General features: G+C 27.9%; 3 protein-coding genes across 3 annotated transcripts; all 3 read left to right on the top strand.

The window, feature by feature from the left end:
- Positions 1-531: 531 nt before the first annotated feature.
- Positions 532-5,775, top strand: cand_008460 (ABC transporter family protein; the record flags this gene model as incomplete). Its single annotated transcript, XM_067211086.1, has 1 exon — positions 532-5,775. The coding sequence occupies one exon, from the start codon at positions 532-534 to the stop codon at positions 5,773-5,775; it is 5,244 nt and encodes a 1,747-aa protein (XP_067067809.1).
- Positions 5,776-6,863: 1,088 nt separating this feature from the next.
- On the top strand, positions 6,864-11,117 carry cand_008450 (ABC transporter family protein; the record flags this gene model as incomplete). Its single annotated transcript, XM_067211085.1, has 1 exon — positions 6,864-11,117. One exon carries the CDS (start codon positions 6,864-6,866, stop codon positions 11,115-11,117), a length of 4,254 nt encoding a protein of 1,417 aa, XP_067067808.1.
- Positions 11,118-11,802: 685 nt separating this feature from the next.
- On the top strand, positions 11,803-16,269 carry cand_008440 (ABC transporter family protein; the record flags this gene model as incomplete). Its single annotated transcript, XM_067211084.1, has 1 exon — positions 11,803-16,269. The coding sequence occupies one exon, from the start codon at positions 11,803-11,805 to the stop codon at positions 16,267-16,269; it is 4,467 nt and encodes a 1,488-aa protein (XP_067067807.1).
- Between the last annotated feature and the right edge of the window lie 248 nt (positions 16,270-16,517).

Raw genomic sequence — 16,517 nt, 5'->3', positions numbered from 1 at the left:
TTTGTAACTTTTTTTTTTCCTTTTTCTTTTTTAAAAAAATATAAATAAAAATTTTTTTATTTAATATTTAGAGGTAAAATCTATCAAAGTTTAATCCGCCTAATAATATACCTAAGATTAATCAGAGATTAAGCCGCTTTATTTCCCGGTTATAAATGTCTATTTTAATGGGTATAGTAGAGGCTAATTATTAAGTAGACAAAATAATTTGGTGAATTCTTAATATTCAAGTTTTATAATAAGACAGTTAGGTAATATTTGTATTTAATATTTATAATAATATATATATGAATAATAAGAGTAAGAGTAAGAGTAAAAATAAGAATAAGAATAAGATTAAGTGTGATTAAAAGTGTTTATTACTTAAAAGAAAAAAAAGTACAAGAATTGTAGACAAAGTGTTAATATCTTGAAAGAGTAATACAATGAATTAATTTGATAACTTTTTCTCAATAAGATATAACAAGTCAATATTTATTTGTAGTAATTGATATAAGTTAAAAAGTTTTAATAATATAGTAAATAGTACGGATGGACAAGATTGAAAATAATATATCAAAGAAAGGTGAAGTTCTTAATATAAATAATAGAATTAGTTCATCAAGTAAGAATGTCATTAATAAGAAATATGGAAGAATTGAACAAGCTGGAGGTAAAAATATATGGAGTAAATTACTTTTTACTTGGATTACACCTTGGATGTGGAAATTTCTAGATGGATGTATAAATACAGATGATTTACTACATCTACCAAATAAAGATAATATAGTTGATTGGACTAGTAGATTAGAGGATGCTGTAAATGATGAAGAAAAAAGAAGTAAATTAAGAGCAAGGAAATTGAGAATTGCAAGACCTCTAGTAAAAGTATTTTGGTTACAAGGTTTATTAGTAATATTATTAAAGGTATTTTATGATATTTTACAAACCTTGGCTACTTTAGCATTAAGAAGTTTTGTAGCAAGTATAGAACCAAATACAGGTAATATAACTATAAGAGAACATGAAATTAAAACATCATGGTGTAATAAAATGGCTATTTTATTTATTATATTAAATCTTTTAAAGATATTTGTTGAGAGTCAATATAGTTATTGGTGTGGTAGAGTTAGTTTAAGAATTCAAGGAGCTTTAATTTCAATGACATTTCGTAGAGTAGTACATTGGAAAGCTCTTGCAATAACTTCTAGTGATTCAGCAGATATTGGTAAATCAGCAAGAAAATCAATTATACTTAGACATGCTGAAGCTAGGAGAATTCAAGATAAAGAAGCTGTTGCATCTTCTAATATATTTAATTTGATTGTTGTTGATGCTTTAGCAGTTGAAGGATTTTTAATAAATGCTATTGAATGTCTTGTATTTCCATTTAGATTAATTGTTGCTTTTTTTGTACTTAAAGATATATTAGGTACCACAACAACTGCATGTGGTATGGCAACATTAATAATATTGTTAATAATTTCATTTTCATGTCAAATAATAGCTTCTTCTTATAAAACTCCTTTTATGAATGCTAGAGATAAACGTATTGATCGTTGTCATGAAGTACTTAGTGAAGTTCGTACTCTTCAAATGATGGGTTTACAAGAAATAGCTAATGAAAGAGTTATGTTATATAGAAATATGGAGACTAGAGCAAATAAGATACGTACAACATTATCATTAATTGGGAGTTGGATTGGATATCAAATGTCTAGTGTAGCTCAATTAGTATTATTTTTAATGGCAGTATATTATGGTATTAATATGGCTTATAAAGATAATATACCCCTAGTTATACCAGCATCTGTTGGTGTAACAACTTTAAAAGTTTTATTTTCATTATTAGGTCCTTGTAGAAATCTTTCCATGTATTCATTTGCAACTATTGAGGCTATTATTTCTTTTTATAGATTTGAATCATTTATAAGATCTAGACCATTAGATTTAAGACATTCAGATCCTCCAAAGAGTAAAGAACTTAATTTATCTAATATAGATAATATAAAGTGTAAATATTCAAGGATATTACAAAATATATATGATAGAGGTAAATGGGAAGATACAGAGATTGATAAGAATAATATTGATTCTAGAGATAATAAATCTAAAGGATGTGAATATCTTGAATATTTGAAATATAATATATATAATAATTTAGATCAAAATAATGATATATTGGATGATGAAGATAATGTAGAATATCCATTATTAATAAATGAAAAATATAAAGAATATCAAAATATTGAGAGTGGAAATAATACAAATATTAAGGATAATATAATTTATCCAAAGATTCAGATTATATTAATGAGAGATGCATGTTACACATGGTGTAAGGATATTCGTAATAGGAATTCAAATAGAATTAGAGATAAAAGTGATAATTTGAATGAAATGAATTCTAATTTAAAGATAAATAATTCTAATATTAAGAATATAAATACAAATGGTTTAATAAGATCTAATTGTAATCAAGATTATAAGATATCAAATTATAATTGTGGATTAATAGTTTCAAATTCATTATATGATAATAGATTTAAATTAAGAAATATAAATTTATCTTTAACTTTAGGTGAAACAATTATAGTTGTTGGTTCTCCTGGTAGTGGAAAGACATCACTTATGAATGCAATTTTAGATGAAATTGTTAAAGAGAATGGTACAGCTTTTGTTCAACCCCGTGAAACTAGGAAACCTATTGCATATGCTTCTCAGATCCCTTGGATACCAAATGGGAGTATAAAGAATACTATAATATTTGGTAGGAAACTTAACCAACGTAAATATGATATTATAGTAGATTGTTGTCAATTAAATAAGGATTTTTCAACTTGGCAAGATGGTGATTCTAGAGTTGTTGATGAAGGTGGTTTTTCACTTAGTGGAGGACAGAGAGCAAGAATATGTCTTGCTAGAGCATTATATTCTTTACCAGATATTTTATTTGAAGATATAGGAGAGAATTTATGTACAAATAATATAGATAAATTGAATGAAGATATATTAAATAATTTAGATAATGACAAATTTCAAAACATTATAAATATAGAATCTGAAAGTATTTCAAATTTAACTAGATTAAATTTGGAATCAGATATAAAATCTTCTAATATAGATAAATTATGTAAATTATCTTCATCTGATATAAATAAATTGCAATATTCAAGAAATGATACTGATGATTTGATTATATCTAATAATGGATTAGATTCAGACCAAAGAATAAATAATTCTCAATATAATGAATTTAATATGAATAATTATAATATAAATACAAATATAGGATCACCTTTAATAAAGAAATCAACAATAAATATTTATAAATCTATTGATATGAATTCTCTAAATGATGAAGAATCTATATTATATCTTTTAGATGATATATTTATTAGTTTAGATCCTGGTGTTAGTCAGATTATATTTAGAAAATTATTTGGATCAGATGGATTATTAAGAAGAGTTGGTACGATATTATCTATTGATTTTTCTAATCTTTCATTTCTAATGAAGTCAGTGAGAAAAACATCTTTATCCTTTAAACCAAATATTCTTGTTTTAGATGATGGTATGATTACTTTTTATGGTTGTTATCAACGTTATATTTCAGAATGGTGTAATCAAAAAGATTCTGATTATTTATCAAGTCAAAATGTAGATGATATTGTAGATGAAAATAATAATATAGAAGATGATGACAATATAAATAGTATTACTTTACCATATCCAATAAGTACTAGTACAAAAACTGAAACTTTAAGAAAAGTTATGGAGAGAGAGGGGCGTTTTATGGGTATAGTTTCTAAAAAAACTTATTTTTGGTATTTTTCGAAATTACAATGGAATTGGACATTTGGTTTATTATTCCTATGTTTTGCTAAAACAATGTTTGATAAAGGTACTGATTATTATATGGGAATTTATACATCTAGACCTCCTTCAAATGATGTTTTATTATCTATATCAGAAGCAAAGAAATTTGCTCTTAATTATACTTTCCTAGTATTTATTCAATTACTTGTAAGTGCTATGGTATTTATTGGAGAAGCATTCTGTGGTCTTAAGGCTGCAACAAGTATACATAATGATATTTTGGTTAAGGTACTCAGTGCTCCATTATACTTTTTTGATTCTAATCCAGTAAGTAGAGTCATTAGTAGGTTTAGTGCAGATCAATTAATGATGGATAATATACCAGCTATGAAAATAGCTGCAGTACTTGTAGGTGGAATGAATGTTATGTTCCAATGTTGCATTGTTTTATATGTGGCTCCTCTTGCTATTATTTTATTTCCTTTGATAAGTTTTGGAATATATTTAGCTGTAGCTAGGTACTTTTCTAGATCTTCTAGAGAGATTCAGAGAATGTGTTTAGTTTTGTATTCTCCTCTTTGTGGGGTATTTTCTGAAGCAATGAGTGGAGGGCCTATTATAAGATCTTTTAGAGCACAAAGCCATTATATGATGCAAGGAAATGAGATTATAGATTTAGTACAAAGGGCTAAATTTATGCAATTATGTTCTAAGGAATGGTCCTCTTTAAGAACTCAACTTTTAACATTTCCTCTTACTGTCCTAACATCTAAAGTTCTTCAGACATTACTTGTATCTACTGGTTTCAAATTTTTTTGTAAAATACTTGAAACAAGTAATATAAATACTCAAAATAGTAAATCTGGAATTATTGGAGCTGGTGTTACTGGTATAGCATTGTATTATTCCGAATCTATTGCATCTAATATAGGTATGGTTATAACTTCATATGTTAATATGGAGAAAGAGATGATATCTGCTGAGAGATTACATCAATATGATGAAACATTAACATTAGAATTATCTTATGATCAGACAATTTGTAAGGTTGATAATAACTTAGATTTAACAAATTCAAAATTAAATGATGTAAATAAATGTAAAGGAATAAAAATTAAAAATCTTCAAGTTAGATATCGTCGACCAAATAGTAAGCCTACAGATAATATAGATGATATGTATTTCCCTCCATCATTAGATAATATGTCAGCTTTAACTGGACCAAATGAGCATATTGGGGTAATTGGAAGGACAGGTAGTGGTAAGTCGACATTTTTGCAATCTATTTTAGGACTTGTTCCAATTACAAAGGGTCAAATTTTATTAGATGGTGTACCTATTAATCAAATGTTACCTGAAGTAAAACGTAAGATTATTGGAGTATTACCACAAGTACCTCTTATTTTAAAAGGATGGACAGTAAGAAATTTTCTAGATCCAGATTCAAAACATTCTGATGATGATTTATGGAATGCTATTAATATATGTGGTCTCTCAAGTTTGATTAGATCTCTTCCTGGCAACAAGATGCTAGATGCAGTTATTGTTCCTGATACTAGTAATTCGAACAATAAATATAATTCTATACCTATAGAAAATGATATTAATGCAGATGATGGGAGATCTTTATCAGACTCTCAACTACGTTATTTATCATTAGCTCGTTTACTTATTTCTGCTAAAAATTATCGGCTTATACTTGTTGATGAGCCTCCACCTGATGTTAATCATGATGATACTGCAAATTATGTACCTATTCATCAATTATTACGTAGATATTTTCCTCATTGTACTGTATTTGTTGTAGCTCATCATGCTGCTTCTTTACAAAATTGTAATAAAGTTTGGGTTATAGGTCATGGAAAAATACTTCATGAAACAAGTTTAAACTCAAATTTTACTCAAAATGAAATAATGCAATTATGTAGTAATGCAGAACTAGAAGTAAATAGTGGAAAGACAAACATAATAAATTAATATTAGAATACAAAGTTATCTTTTTTCTTTTATTATTATTATTTATTCAAGATTTACAAGCTAATTACCAATTACTTAAATATTCTTTATATTATGTCATATTCTATCTATTATCTTTTTATTGAAGATATCATTAATATACTTAAATTAATTAATTTCAATATTTTCATATACAATATTATCAATGTATTCCTTTTATTTTATTTGATATTCTATGTAGAAGTAATAATAAGATATTATACCTAAATATAAAAGATATAAATAAAATCAAGTTATTATCAAATGTTAAATTTAAGCTTTTAAGGAATTATCAAAACTGAGAGCTATATATAAATACTTTTTTTTTCTGGTGAATCCTAATTCCATCTATATCCATCCTATATTATTTACATGTCATTACTCAATAAATGTAAATATTAATTAAGACTATTAAGTATATCATAGTCTTTTTATAAAGTAATATTGGAATATATATAGCTAAATATTGATAAAATAGTATTCTTTTATAAATGGATTTCTTAAGATTCCATTACCTTTTAGTTTACAATATTATAAGTAATCCTATTTTGTTTTAAATATAAAATTATACTATCTTCACTCATTAAAAAAGAATTTAGAATATTCAAAAAAAAAATTTTTTCTTTGTGTTTTATTATTAGATGTTAATATTTTATTAGGACAATATTTAGACTTAGGTCATTAATTTTTTGGTAATAATTAGGTATTCTGGCTATAAAGAGTTCCTAATGTGGTTACTAAAAAATAAGAGTAACGTTAGTATTCTTAAATTAAGTTTTATTGTCAATCACTTAACATATTCACAATTGTCATCTTTTTATTAATTTATTTATATTTCCATACAAAATTTACTTGCATGAATTAACCGCGTAATAGTTAATAGTTACTATTTAATACCGGGTATCAACAAGAATTTGTGCTACAATATTATTTAGCGCCTATGCAGTAGGGAAAAAGTTAAAAGTCATTAAATAGAAGATAAAAGGAAAAATTAACATACTTTGAATATATTAGAGATATAAGGAGGTTTAGAGTAGATATAATTGTTAAATAAATTCTAATTTAACTTAATGAAGATATCAATATTAACAACATTGACTAGAATTAATGAGTGTATATATAATTATGCATCTTTCCTAACTTTTAATTGGGTAAGGTCATATCTTGATGAAAGCAACTTAATATCAAAGAAAACTTTACCTAGTATGAATGGTTTGGAGTGGTTTGAAGAAGAGATTGAAAGAGCCAGTAATAAACTATTTATGAATATCAAGAAATCTAAAAGATCTATTTGGATTCAATTATTATTAGCAAACAAGAATACTATTATATTAGTTATATTTCTTAAGATTCTGAATTTATTGACATCTTCTATAGTATCTTTTTTATTAAGTGAATATTTTAGAGTGAGTGGATCAATGAAATCTATTAAGTTAGGATGTTATGTTATATTTGCATATATATTAAAGCTAATTACAGAATCACAAAGTCGTTATTATAGTGCTAATCTAGGAATTATAATTGAATCATCTTTAATTAAATTAGCTTATCATCGTATTCTTAACATAATGGAAAATGATACAATAATAAGATCTAATAATTCGAACTATATATTACCAAAAGGTAAGAATTTAAATACATTAAATATTATATTAGCAGATTGTGCAAGTTGTCCAAATTTTTTGATTTCATCATTAGATATTCTTGTACTTCCAATAAGAGTATTGTTTACTTGGATACTATTGAAACAACAAGTTGGATCTGCAGTAACAATTGCTATTTTTACATTTTTACTTATGTTTATATTTAGTTTTATTTTTCAAATACTTGGTGTATTAATGAAAGCTCCATTTATGAAATATAGAGATCGTAGGTTAGAAAGATCACATGAAGTTTTAAGACAAGTTAGTCTTGTACAATTGTTGGATTTGAATAAGATAGAATATAATAAAATATTGGAACTTAGGAGAAGAGAAGTTTTTTACAATGGTTTAAGGGTTATAATTTCTCAGATAGGAAGTTTTTTGGATTACCATACAGAAAGTGTAACTCAACTAGTTCTATTTTTAAATTATATTTATAAAGTAATTCCAACTTCAAATAATTCTAATTTGTCTTTAAAAAGCTTTTCACCTAAGGGAATAGTAATTTTGCAAATTTTATATTCAATGATTTCAATTCGTGGTCTTTTATCTTTATTAATTGATGGGTTCATTTCAATGAAGAGATTCCAATCATTTCTTAATGAGACAGATAATAGTCAGAATAAAGGTGACAAATATGAATCACTTTCAAATACATTAAGTTTTGAAGCTCGTTCAATATATTCTATATTTAATTCACTTCCATATTCACATATTGATGAAGTATTGGTTAATGCGCAGAATGTATCTCTTTTTCGGGATTCTGTAGAAAACTTTCCCCCAATAATTAATAATATTAATCTCGAAATTTATAAAGGTAACAAAGTTTTTATTTTAGGAGACTCTGGATCAGGTAAGACAACTTTTATTCATGCTATTCTAAATACTTGTAGGGTCACTTTAACTGGAAATATTTTTGTATATCATCTAAAATACAAGTTACCTATTGGATATGTATCTCAAAATCCTTGGATACCTAGTGGAACTATTCGTTCAATTATTATATTTGGAGTACCTTATAATGCTAGACAGTATTTCAGAGTCGTTGAATGTTGCAAACTTTCTACTGACTTTAGTCAATGGGCTGATGGAGATATGAAGGTAATTGATGAAGGAGGAAATACTTTAAGTGGTGGACAGAAGGCTAGAATTTGTTTAGCAAGAGTTTTATATTCTTTTCTTGACTGTATTGAAATTTGGGAAAATAATAAAGGGGAATTAAAGGATTATTTAGGCTCTGAAGAATTAAGTAGTCTAAAATTTTCTGCCCCTCTTTTGTTCATATTAGATGATATTTTTTCCAGTTTAGACCCTATTATATCTAGAGATATTTTTGAAAATTTGTTTGGCACCAATGGATTATTAAAAAATTCTACAGTTATCACTACTCTTGATCCAGAAATTTTAAGTAACTCATTTAAAAATATTTTAGAAGGGTTAAATGTTACATTAAATAAAGATATATATAACAATCTGAATTCTGATAAAAATAATAGTGAATATATATTTTATAGACTTGAAAATAGGGGATTTCATAAAATTTATAATATAAAGACAATATTCAATCTGAATAATAAAATTATAAAGAATCATTCTATACAATTAGAAGATAAATATTCTACTAATTTAATTAGTCAGTCAAACACTAGTATACTTGAAAATTCTACTAACTCTTGCGTTCCAGAAAATTTAAATTTAAATACATGGAATAATTTAGAAATTAAATCTAAACGTATCTCAAGTATGGTTGATAAAGTTACAATAAAAGGCTACGTTTCTAGATCATCTTACAAATGGTATTTGAACAATATTGGATATATATTTACTATTATTATTTTTTTATTAGCAATTTTTAAATCTGCAATTACTAAGTTTAGTGATTATCTCCTTTCTCAATATCCACAAAATCCTATATTATTAGAAACTCATTTATTTACATATACAATAGTTTCTATAGTAGGTTTAATAGTAAGTGGTCTTCTATATATTATGGAAGCTTTTGGAGGTCTATATATTGCTCATAAAATTCATTTAAAACTTTTGAGAAGTGCTTTTGAAGGTCCAACAGAGTTATTTCCATTATCTAATACTTTAAGTCGTTTAGGTGGTGATTTGTTAGTTGTGGATACTTGTATTATTAAATCGATAATTACAGCACTATTACCAGGCTTAGAAATTTGCACAAAACTAACTATAATTATTTACAAATTTCCATATTTTTTATTAATTGCATTTATATGGATATATTATGTTTTAACCCCAATTTGTTTAAAATTTATTGTTTCTTATAGAGAATATCAGAGATTTGCATTATCTACATCTTCAACATTATGTGGATATTTCTCTAGCACTCAAGCTGGGTCTATAACAATTTCTATGTTATGCAAGGAAAACTATCTCATGAGTAAGGCAACTGAATGTATGTATGATCTTGCTAAATTACATTTAATTCAATTGGGGGCTTCCCAGTGGGCTGGTTTCTGGTTAAATATATTTTTGACTCCATTTGGAATATTGTTAAATATTTCTTTACTCCTTATTATTAAGATCTATTTGGTACTTATGGGATATTTAATAATTCAAGAAGATACAGATACCTTGGGATCGAAATCTGGACTTGTTCTTTTATGTATAATGTACTCGATGACTATAGCAGAATCTATATCAGCTTTTATGTATAAATTCGTCCAAATGGAAAAGGAGATGTGCTCTGTTGAAAGAATATACAATTATATATGTACTAAACAAAATACAAGAAAATTTCTTAAGAAACTAGCTAGTAATAGTTCAGAACAAGGACAAATTCCAAATTATCATTACAAATATCCTGAAATAGAACCTCTACTAGAGATAAATGATAAATTTAGAGATATTCCAAATAAGGGACTTTTTATTAATAATATAACCGTTTTTTATACAAAAAAAAGTGAAAATTATGAATTAGATCAGGATAATTGTACTTCTTTGTTGAGTGATTTACCTATATTGAGAATTACAGGGAATTTGACAGTATATCCAGGTAATATAGTAGGAATAATAGGGAGAACTGGATCTGGGAAATCAACTTTGTTCAATGCAATAATGGGGGTAGTACCATTTATTCAAGGGTATATATATTTAGATGGCAAATTATTACAAAAGAGAAATTCTAAGAATATTGGGATTCTTCCACAAACAAATATTATTTTTAAAGGAACAACAATTAGATCACTACTTGATCCTTTTGGAGAATATCCTGACTCCTCTATATGGACAGCTTTGAATATTTGTCAACTTGATGTGCTTATTGAAAATTTAACTCATGGATTAGATACAGTAATTGTTCTTGAAAGTGATTGTATCAATAGATCTAGAGTTACAAAAGAAGAATATCAATTCTCATCATCCCAGATCAAGTATTTGTCTTTTATTAGAATTCTTCTTAATTGTCATAAATACAAAGTAATTTTAATTGATGAGCCTCCCTTGACTGTCAAGTTTACTGTAAATTCTAATAGTCAAATTTCAGTTGGAATTGAATCGTTGATTATTCAGTGTTTTAAACATTGTTCAGTTTTAATTATTACTCACAACCCTAAAGTATTAGACTCTTGCAATACCATTTGGTTTTTTAAAAAAGAGAGTTTAGAAGTTATTCCTAAGAAGAAAGACAACTATTTAGAAGTATGGGATAAACTATAGTAGTTCTAGTATTATTGTAGGAAATGGTTACATCCTTACTCCAATTTATTTAAAAGATATTTACATATTTTAAATTTTACATTATAATTTTATTCACTGTATAATTTGAACTTTAAATCCTTAATTTTGGGAAATCTTTAGGACACCAAAATAATTGTAACCAAATACCAGTCTTTCTCTTTTATATATAACATTGGTTTCAAAGGCTCTTGAAACTACTGCACCTTTTTCTTATATATAACAATTATATAGCTAAAGTTACAGTGTAATATTTGTCTCCTATTATAGATAGCTAAACAAATACAATTTCTTTTTACTGAAAGTGGAAAATAATAGTTTTATACTCAGTCCATTCTAATTTATGGGATTTTATGTAGAAGTATGATGAAAGAAAATATAGTAAAAATAACTTCTGCTTATTTTTGATAAGTATAGGAATCCTCCATAGGCTTTTGAAACCCTGATTATAATTGTATCTGTAAGTTTAAATCCTAAAATTTCTACTTAATTTGGTTGTAATGCCAGAATCCCGTATACCGCCATTAAATAGAGTTCAATGTTAGCGGTCAGATACTTAAACTAAATACCCAGAGTTGACTGGTTATTAAACTTGTAGCTGATAGAATTGCATTAAGTAAATACAGAAGTAAGTATAAACTCCTATATATAGGGGTATATGCGTAAAATGCAAGGCCTAAGGGATGTATGGAATTTATTGTTTTTCTCTTTCATTTCACCATACATTCTCCCGACATATAACTCCTCAATAAAGTCTTTGGATGATTTACCAGTTTTATTTAAATCTGATAACTTGGAATATTGGGTAAAGCGAATATCGGATGCATTTGATTATGAGGAGTATTACTCAATGTACAAGAGACATGGATTCTGTATTTATACTGCATTATTTTGGTCACTCTGGAAACCCTTCCTTGCTACTCTCTCTTTAAGACTTTTGTTTGATATTGCAGGGTTATTTTCACTCTTTGGAATTTCTTTATTCTCTTTTTCTTCAACAAAGAGAGGTACCTTATCTTCAGTATTGTATATCTTTATATCAATCTTAGTGAAATCTCTCATTGATTGTCATTCTAGATTTTTAATTGCAAGATTTTGCATAAAAATTGAAGGTTCATTGATATTGATAGCTTTAGACAGAGTTATTCGTCATAAAGATATATATACAGAAATCCCCTTAACAGCAACATATATGGTGAAAGGAGGTGATAACCCTATGTCATGTAGAAAGTCATTATTGCTAAGACAGAGAGAAGTTAAATTTAACAGCAGCAATGCAGCTAATCAATCATCTAATGTATTTAATTTAATTGTAGGGGATGCTTTAGCAATTGAACATTTTCTAAGCTGTCTTGTTGACTTAATTCTATTACCTATTCGCTTATTCCTAGCTTGGTGTACATTAACAACATTGCTTGGAGCATCTTCTGCATTTCCAGCAATTTTAACATTTTCAATAGTTTTATTTTTAAGCTTCCTCTTTGAGATCATTGGAGCACTAAATAAGGAACCGTTTATGAGTAAAAGAGATGAAAGAATTGATAGATGCCATGAAGTACTTAGTGATATACGTTCAATTAGAACTGCAGGACTGGAAGATGTAGTAATAAAAAGAATTACTAAGTCGAGAATACAAGAGATGTTTTGGAATAAGAAAAGGTTTATATTTAGTAGAATCGCCGGTTTTTTTGATTATCATTTAAAGAGCTACTCTCAATATGTATTATTCGTTACATTTCTTTATTATATTGTAAAATATCCGGAATTATACAAGAGTTCCTATTCTATATCAACTGGAGCTACAGCTCTACAAGTTCTAATGCAATTGTCTTCTGGAATAAGGACTTTACCAACTAACATTATTGAGGGTACTATTTCATTACAAAGATATGCAACTTTTATAAAAACTCATCCAGTAAAGAAATCTAAAAATTTGGAAACTACTAATACTTCCAAAAATCAAGAATGTAATGAGGATTATGAGTATCAGAATTTGATCCCTTCAGAATACTGCAAATATAATAGATATCTTTCAGGTAGTTGTTCAAGTTTAATGAGAAGTTCTGAAGAGTCCTTGATTTACCAATCTAATACTATTGTATCTATTAGAAATGGGATATTTTCTTGGGATAGTAGTGTTAACCGTCGATATGTTACAAATATTAATAAAGCAACATTATTAGATATTAACTTTAGTGTAAAATTAGGGGAATGTGTATTTTTAGTAGGAGAGCCAGGATGTGGAAAATCCTCTTTAATAAAGGCTGTATTAGATGAAATATATCCAATTTCAGCTGAAGTATTTGTTCAGCCAAAAACTGCAAATAGTACTATTGCTTATGCTTCCCAATTACCTTGGATTCCTAGTGGAAGCATAAGATCAATTATTGTATTTGGTAGAAAGTGGGATGAACAGAAGTATTCTCTAGTTGTTAATTGTTGTCAGTTAAATAAAGATTTTGAATCTTGGCAAGATGGTGATCTACGTACTGTAGATGAAGGAGGTTTTTCTTTAAGTGGAGGCCAGAGGGCAAGAATATCACTAGCTAGAGCTTTATACTCCCTCCCCTTAGAGGCATCAAAAAACTTAAGAAGTGATGAATTATTAGACCCATATATAATAAAAGCGTGGGAATCTGTGTTGTACTTGTTTGATGATATATTTGTCAGTATAGATCCTAGAGTTGGAAGTCACATATTCAGAAGACTTTTTGGGAAAAATGGACTGCTTGTAAATATGGCAACTATTATATCAATAAGTATTGACAGCTTGCATCATTACATGACTCAAATGAGGATTGATGGACACAATAGAAATGAGTTGAGTACAGATAATAATACTAATTTGAATAACTTAACAACACCATATACAAAACAACTAATGTTTACTGTGATTGTGATGAACGATGGTAGAATTCACTGGACTGGGAGTTATGATGAATATATTCAAGATAAATATTGCAGAGATCAATTAATAGCTGTAGAAGATATAGAAGTGGAAGAAACCAAGTATCTTGTGCCAATTATAAGATCTGCTTCATCTTCCGGAACGACACCTAGTTCTACTAATGAAGAGCAAAAATCTTTATTGAATACTCCAAAAAGTATTACCAGTTCATTTGTAGTTACAAAGTCTGAACATAACGATAAACAGAAATTTGATAATGAAACCGATACAAAGCTATCAAGTGAAAATTGTAAAGGTAGAGTTAGTGGGAAATCCTATCGTTGGTATTTGGGTCTACTTGGAATTCCATGGGTAATTATTTTTCTGGTAGGATGTATATTGAAGGTTGCAATAGACAGAATGTTGGAACTAACTTTGGTAAATAAATCTGCTAATATAGAAATATCAAGATCTGCACAGTCTACATATAATTTATGTATTCAACTAACAGTATCTCTCCTCATTGAAAGTTTAATTAGTTTCTTAATTTTTATTGGAGAAGCTCTAGCGGGGATTAATGCAGCCATGAAATCACATGAAACTTTTTTAAGTAAAGTTATATTAGCTCCATTTTGGTTCTATGATGTCAACTCTATAGGCCGGATACTTAATAGATTTAGTTCAGATATGTTGGCTATAGATAATTGCATTATCAGGAGAATTACAGCAGTTATATCCCCAGTTCTTTCATTTTTATTTAATTTCATATTTGTAGCCTTTAAAGTTCCGCAAACCATCTTATTTGAATTTTTAATTGTTTTTTTAACCATAAAATTCATAGCACGTTCATTTATTGCAACATATAGAGATGCTCAGCGATGTGCATTACTAGCCCAGTCTCCTTTATGTAGTACATTTTCAGAGTCACTTAGTGGAGCTTCAATAATACGTGCTTACAGAGTTGAACAGCTTTACTTAGATAAATGTCTGGAATTTGTTAACAAACTTCAAAGAGCTCGTCTATTGCAGCATGCAGCATGCCAATGGGCAGGAATTAGGCTTCAATTTATTTCAGCACCATTATCACTTGTAGTACCAATATTTGACTTATTTTTTCCTACTTCAAGAGAGACTTTGATTATGCCTTTAACTTACTCTATTACATTTGCAGAGAGTATCAATGATATTATATTCAGGTTGATGAGCTTAGAAAAGGATATGTGCTCTGTAGAACGCGTATATGAGTATATTAGACAATTAAAAGATGATGAAGTAAATCAACCTCAGATTCTTTTTGGGAATTCTGTAATACCAGATGAACGCTCAGGAATTGTAATATCTGATCTAGAAGTAAGATATAGACGTCCTATTGAAAAACCAGATAATTACTATTTAAACATAGATGGAAAGAAGATAAAATATGTGGATTCAATGTATTTTACAGCTACACTACGAAATATTAATCAAATTGCAGGTCCAAATGATCATATAGGTATTGTTGGAAGAACGGGTAGTGGAAAGTCAACATTTATTATGGCTCTACTAGGTCTGGTACCAACAACAAAAGGTAATATTTATTTGGATGGTATACCAATTAACCAGTTACCACCTGCCACAAAAAGAAAATTGGTTGGAGTACTACCACAAGTTCCCTTATTACTTAAAGGCTGGACTGTAAGAGATTTTTTAGATCCTGAAAGACAAAGGTCTTCAGAAGATCTTTGGGAGGCACTAAGAATATGTGGATTATCTAGTACTATAAGGTCTTTGCCAGGTGAGAAGATGCTTGATACAATTCTAGTTCCCGACATAGACATAAATGCAATTCACGAGGTTGGTATCCAAGAACTACAAACCGAGTATGAAGAGCAAAATCATTCTATTGCAAATGCTAGAAGTAATATTACAGATTTAGTTGCTAAGTATTTATCAGACTCTCAGCTTAGGTACTTATCTCTAGCTCGTCTAGTCGTAAATGCTAGAGACTACAGAATGATATTGGTTGATGAACCTCCTCCAGATATAAGTGATGAGCAGATTTGTGGGAAAGCATGTTACATCCCAGTTCATGAACTACTAAGAACCTATTTCCCTCATTGCACAGTTTTTGTAGTAGCTCACCATGCTGCATCCTTACAAAAGTGCAACAAAATCTGGGTACTTGGGGGAGGTACGATTAAGACAGTTATTAATTCAACTGGAATAATTAGACAAAGTGACTTAGCTAGCCTGCTAAAAAATCACTAATACCAGTTTACTTTAAAATAGCACAATAAGTTGCGAATTTAAATATATGTATTTTCTTATGAGTATAACAGGTCACTTTTTTTAGAGACTTCCCTAGAACTATATAGTAGATAATTTATACATCTTTTTTTATATATACATTAGTTTATATTTCTTTTTCTGTAATTGGGATATTTTGTAATGTCTAGAAATATAAAAGCGGGAATTTTCTTCTGTGGGGTACCGGATTTCTACTTAGAATAGGGAAT

Source organism: Cryptosporidium andersoni (assembly GCF_001865355.1).
Source record: "Cryptosporidium andersoni isolate 30847 chromosome Unknown contig_37, whole genome shotgun sequence".
NCBI lineage: Eukaryota > Apicomplexa > Conoidasida > Eucoccidiorida > Cryptosporidiidae > Cryptosporidium > Cryptosporidium andersoni.
Note: the sequence above shows the minus strand (reverse complement) of the source record. Positions and strands in the feature narration are given on the sequence as shown.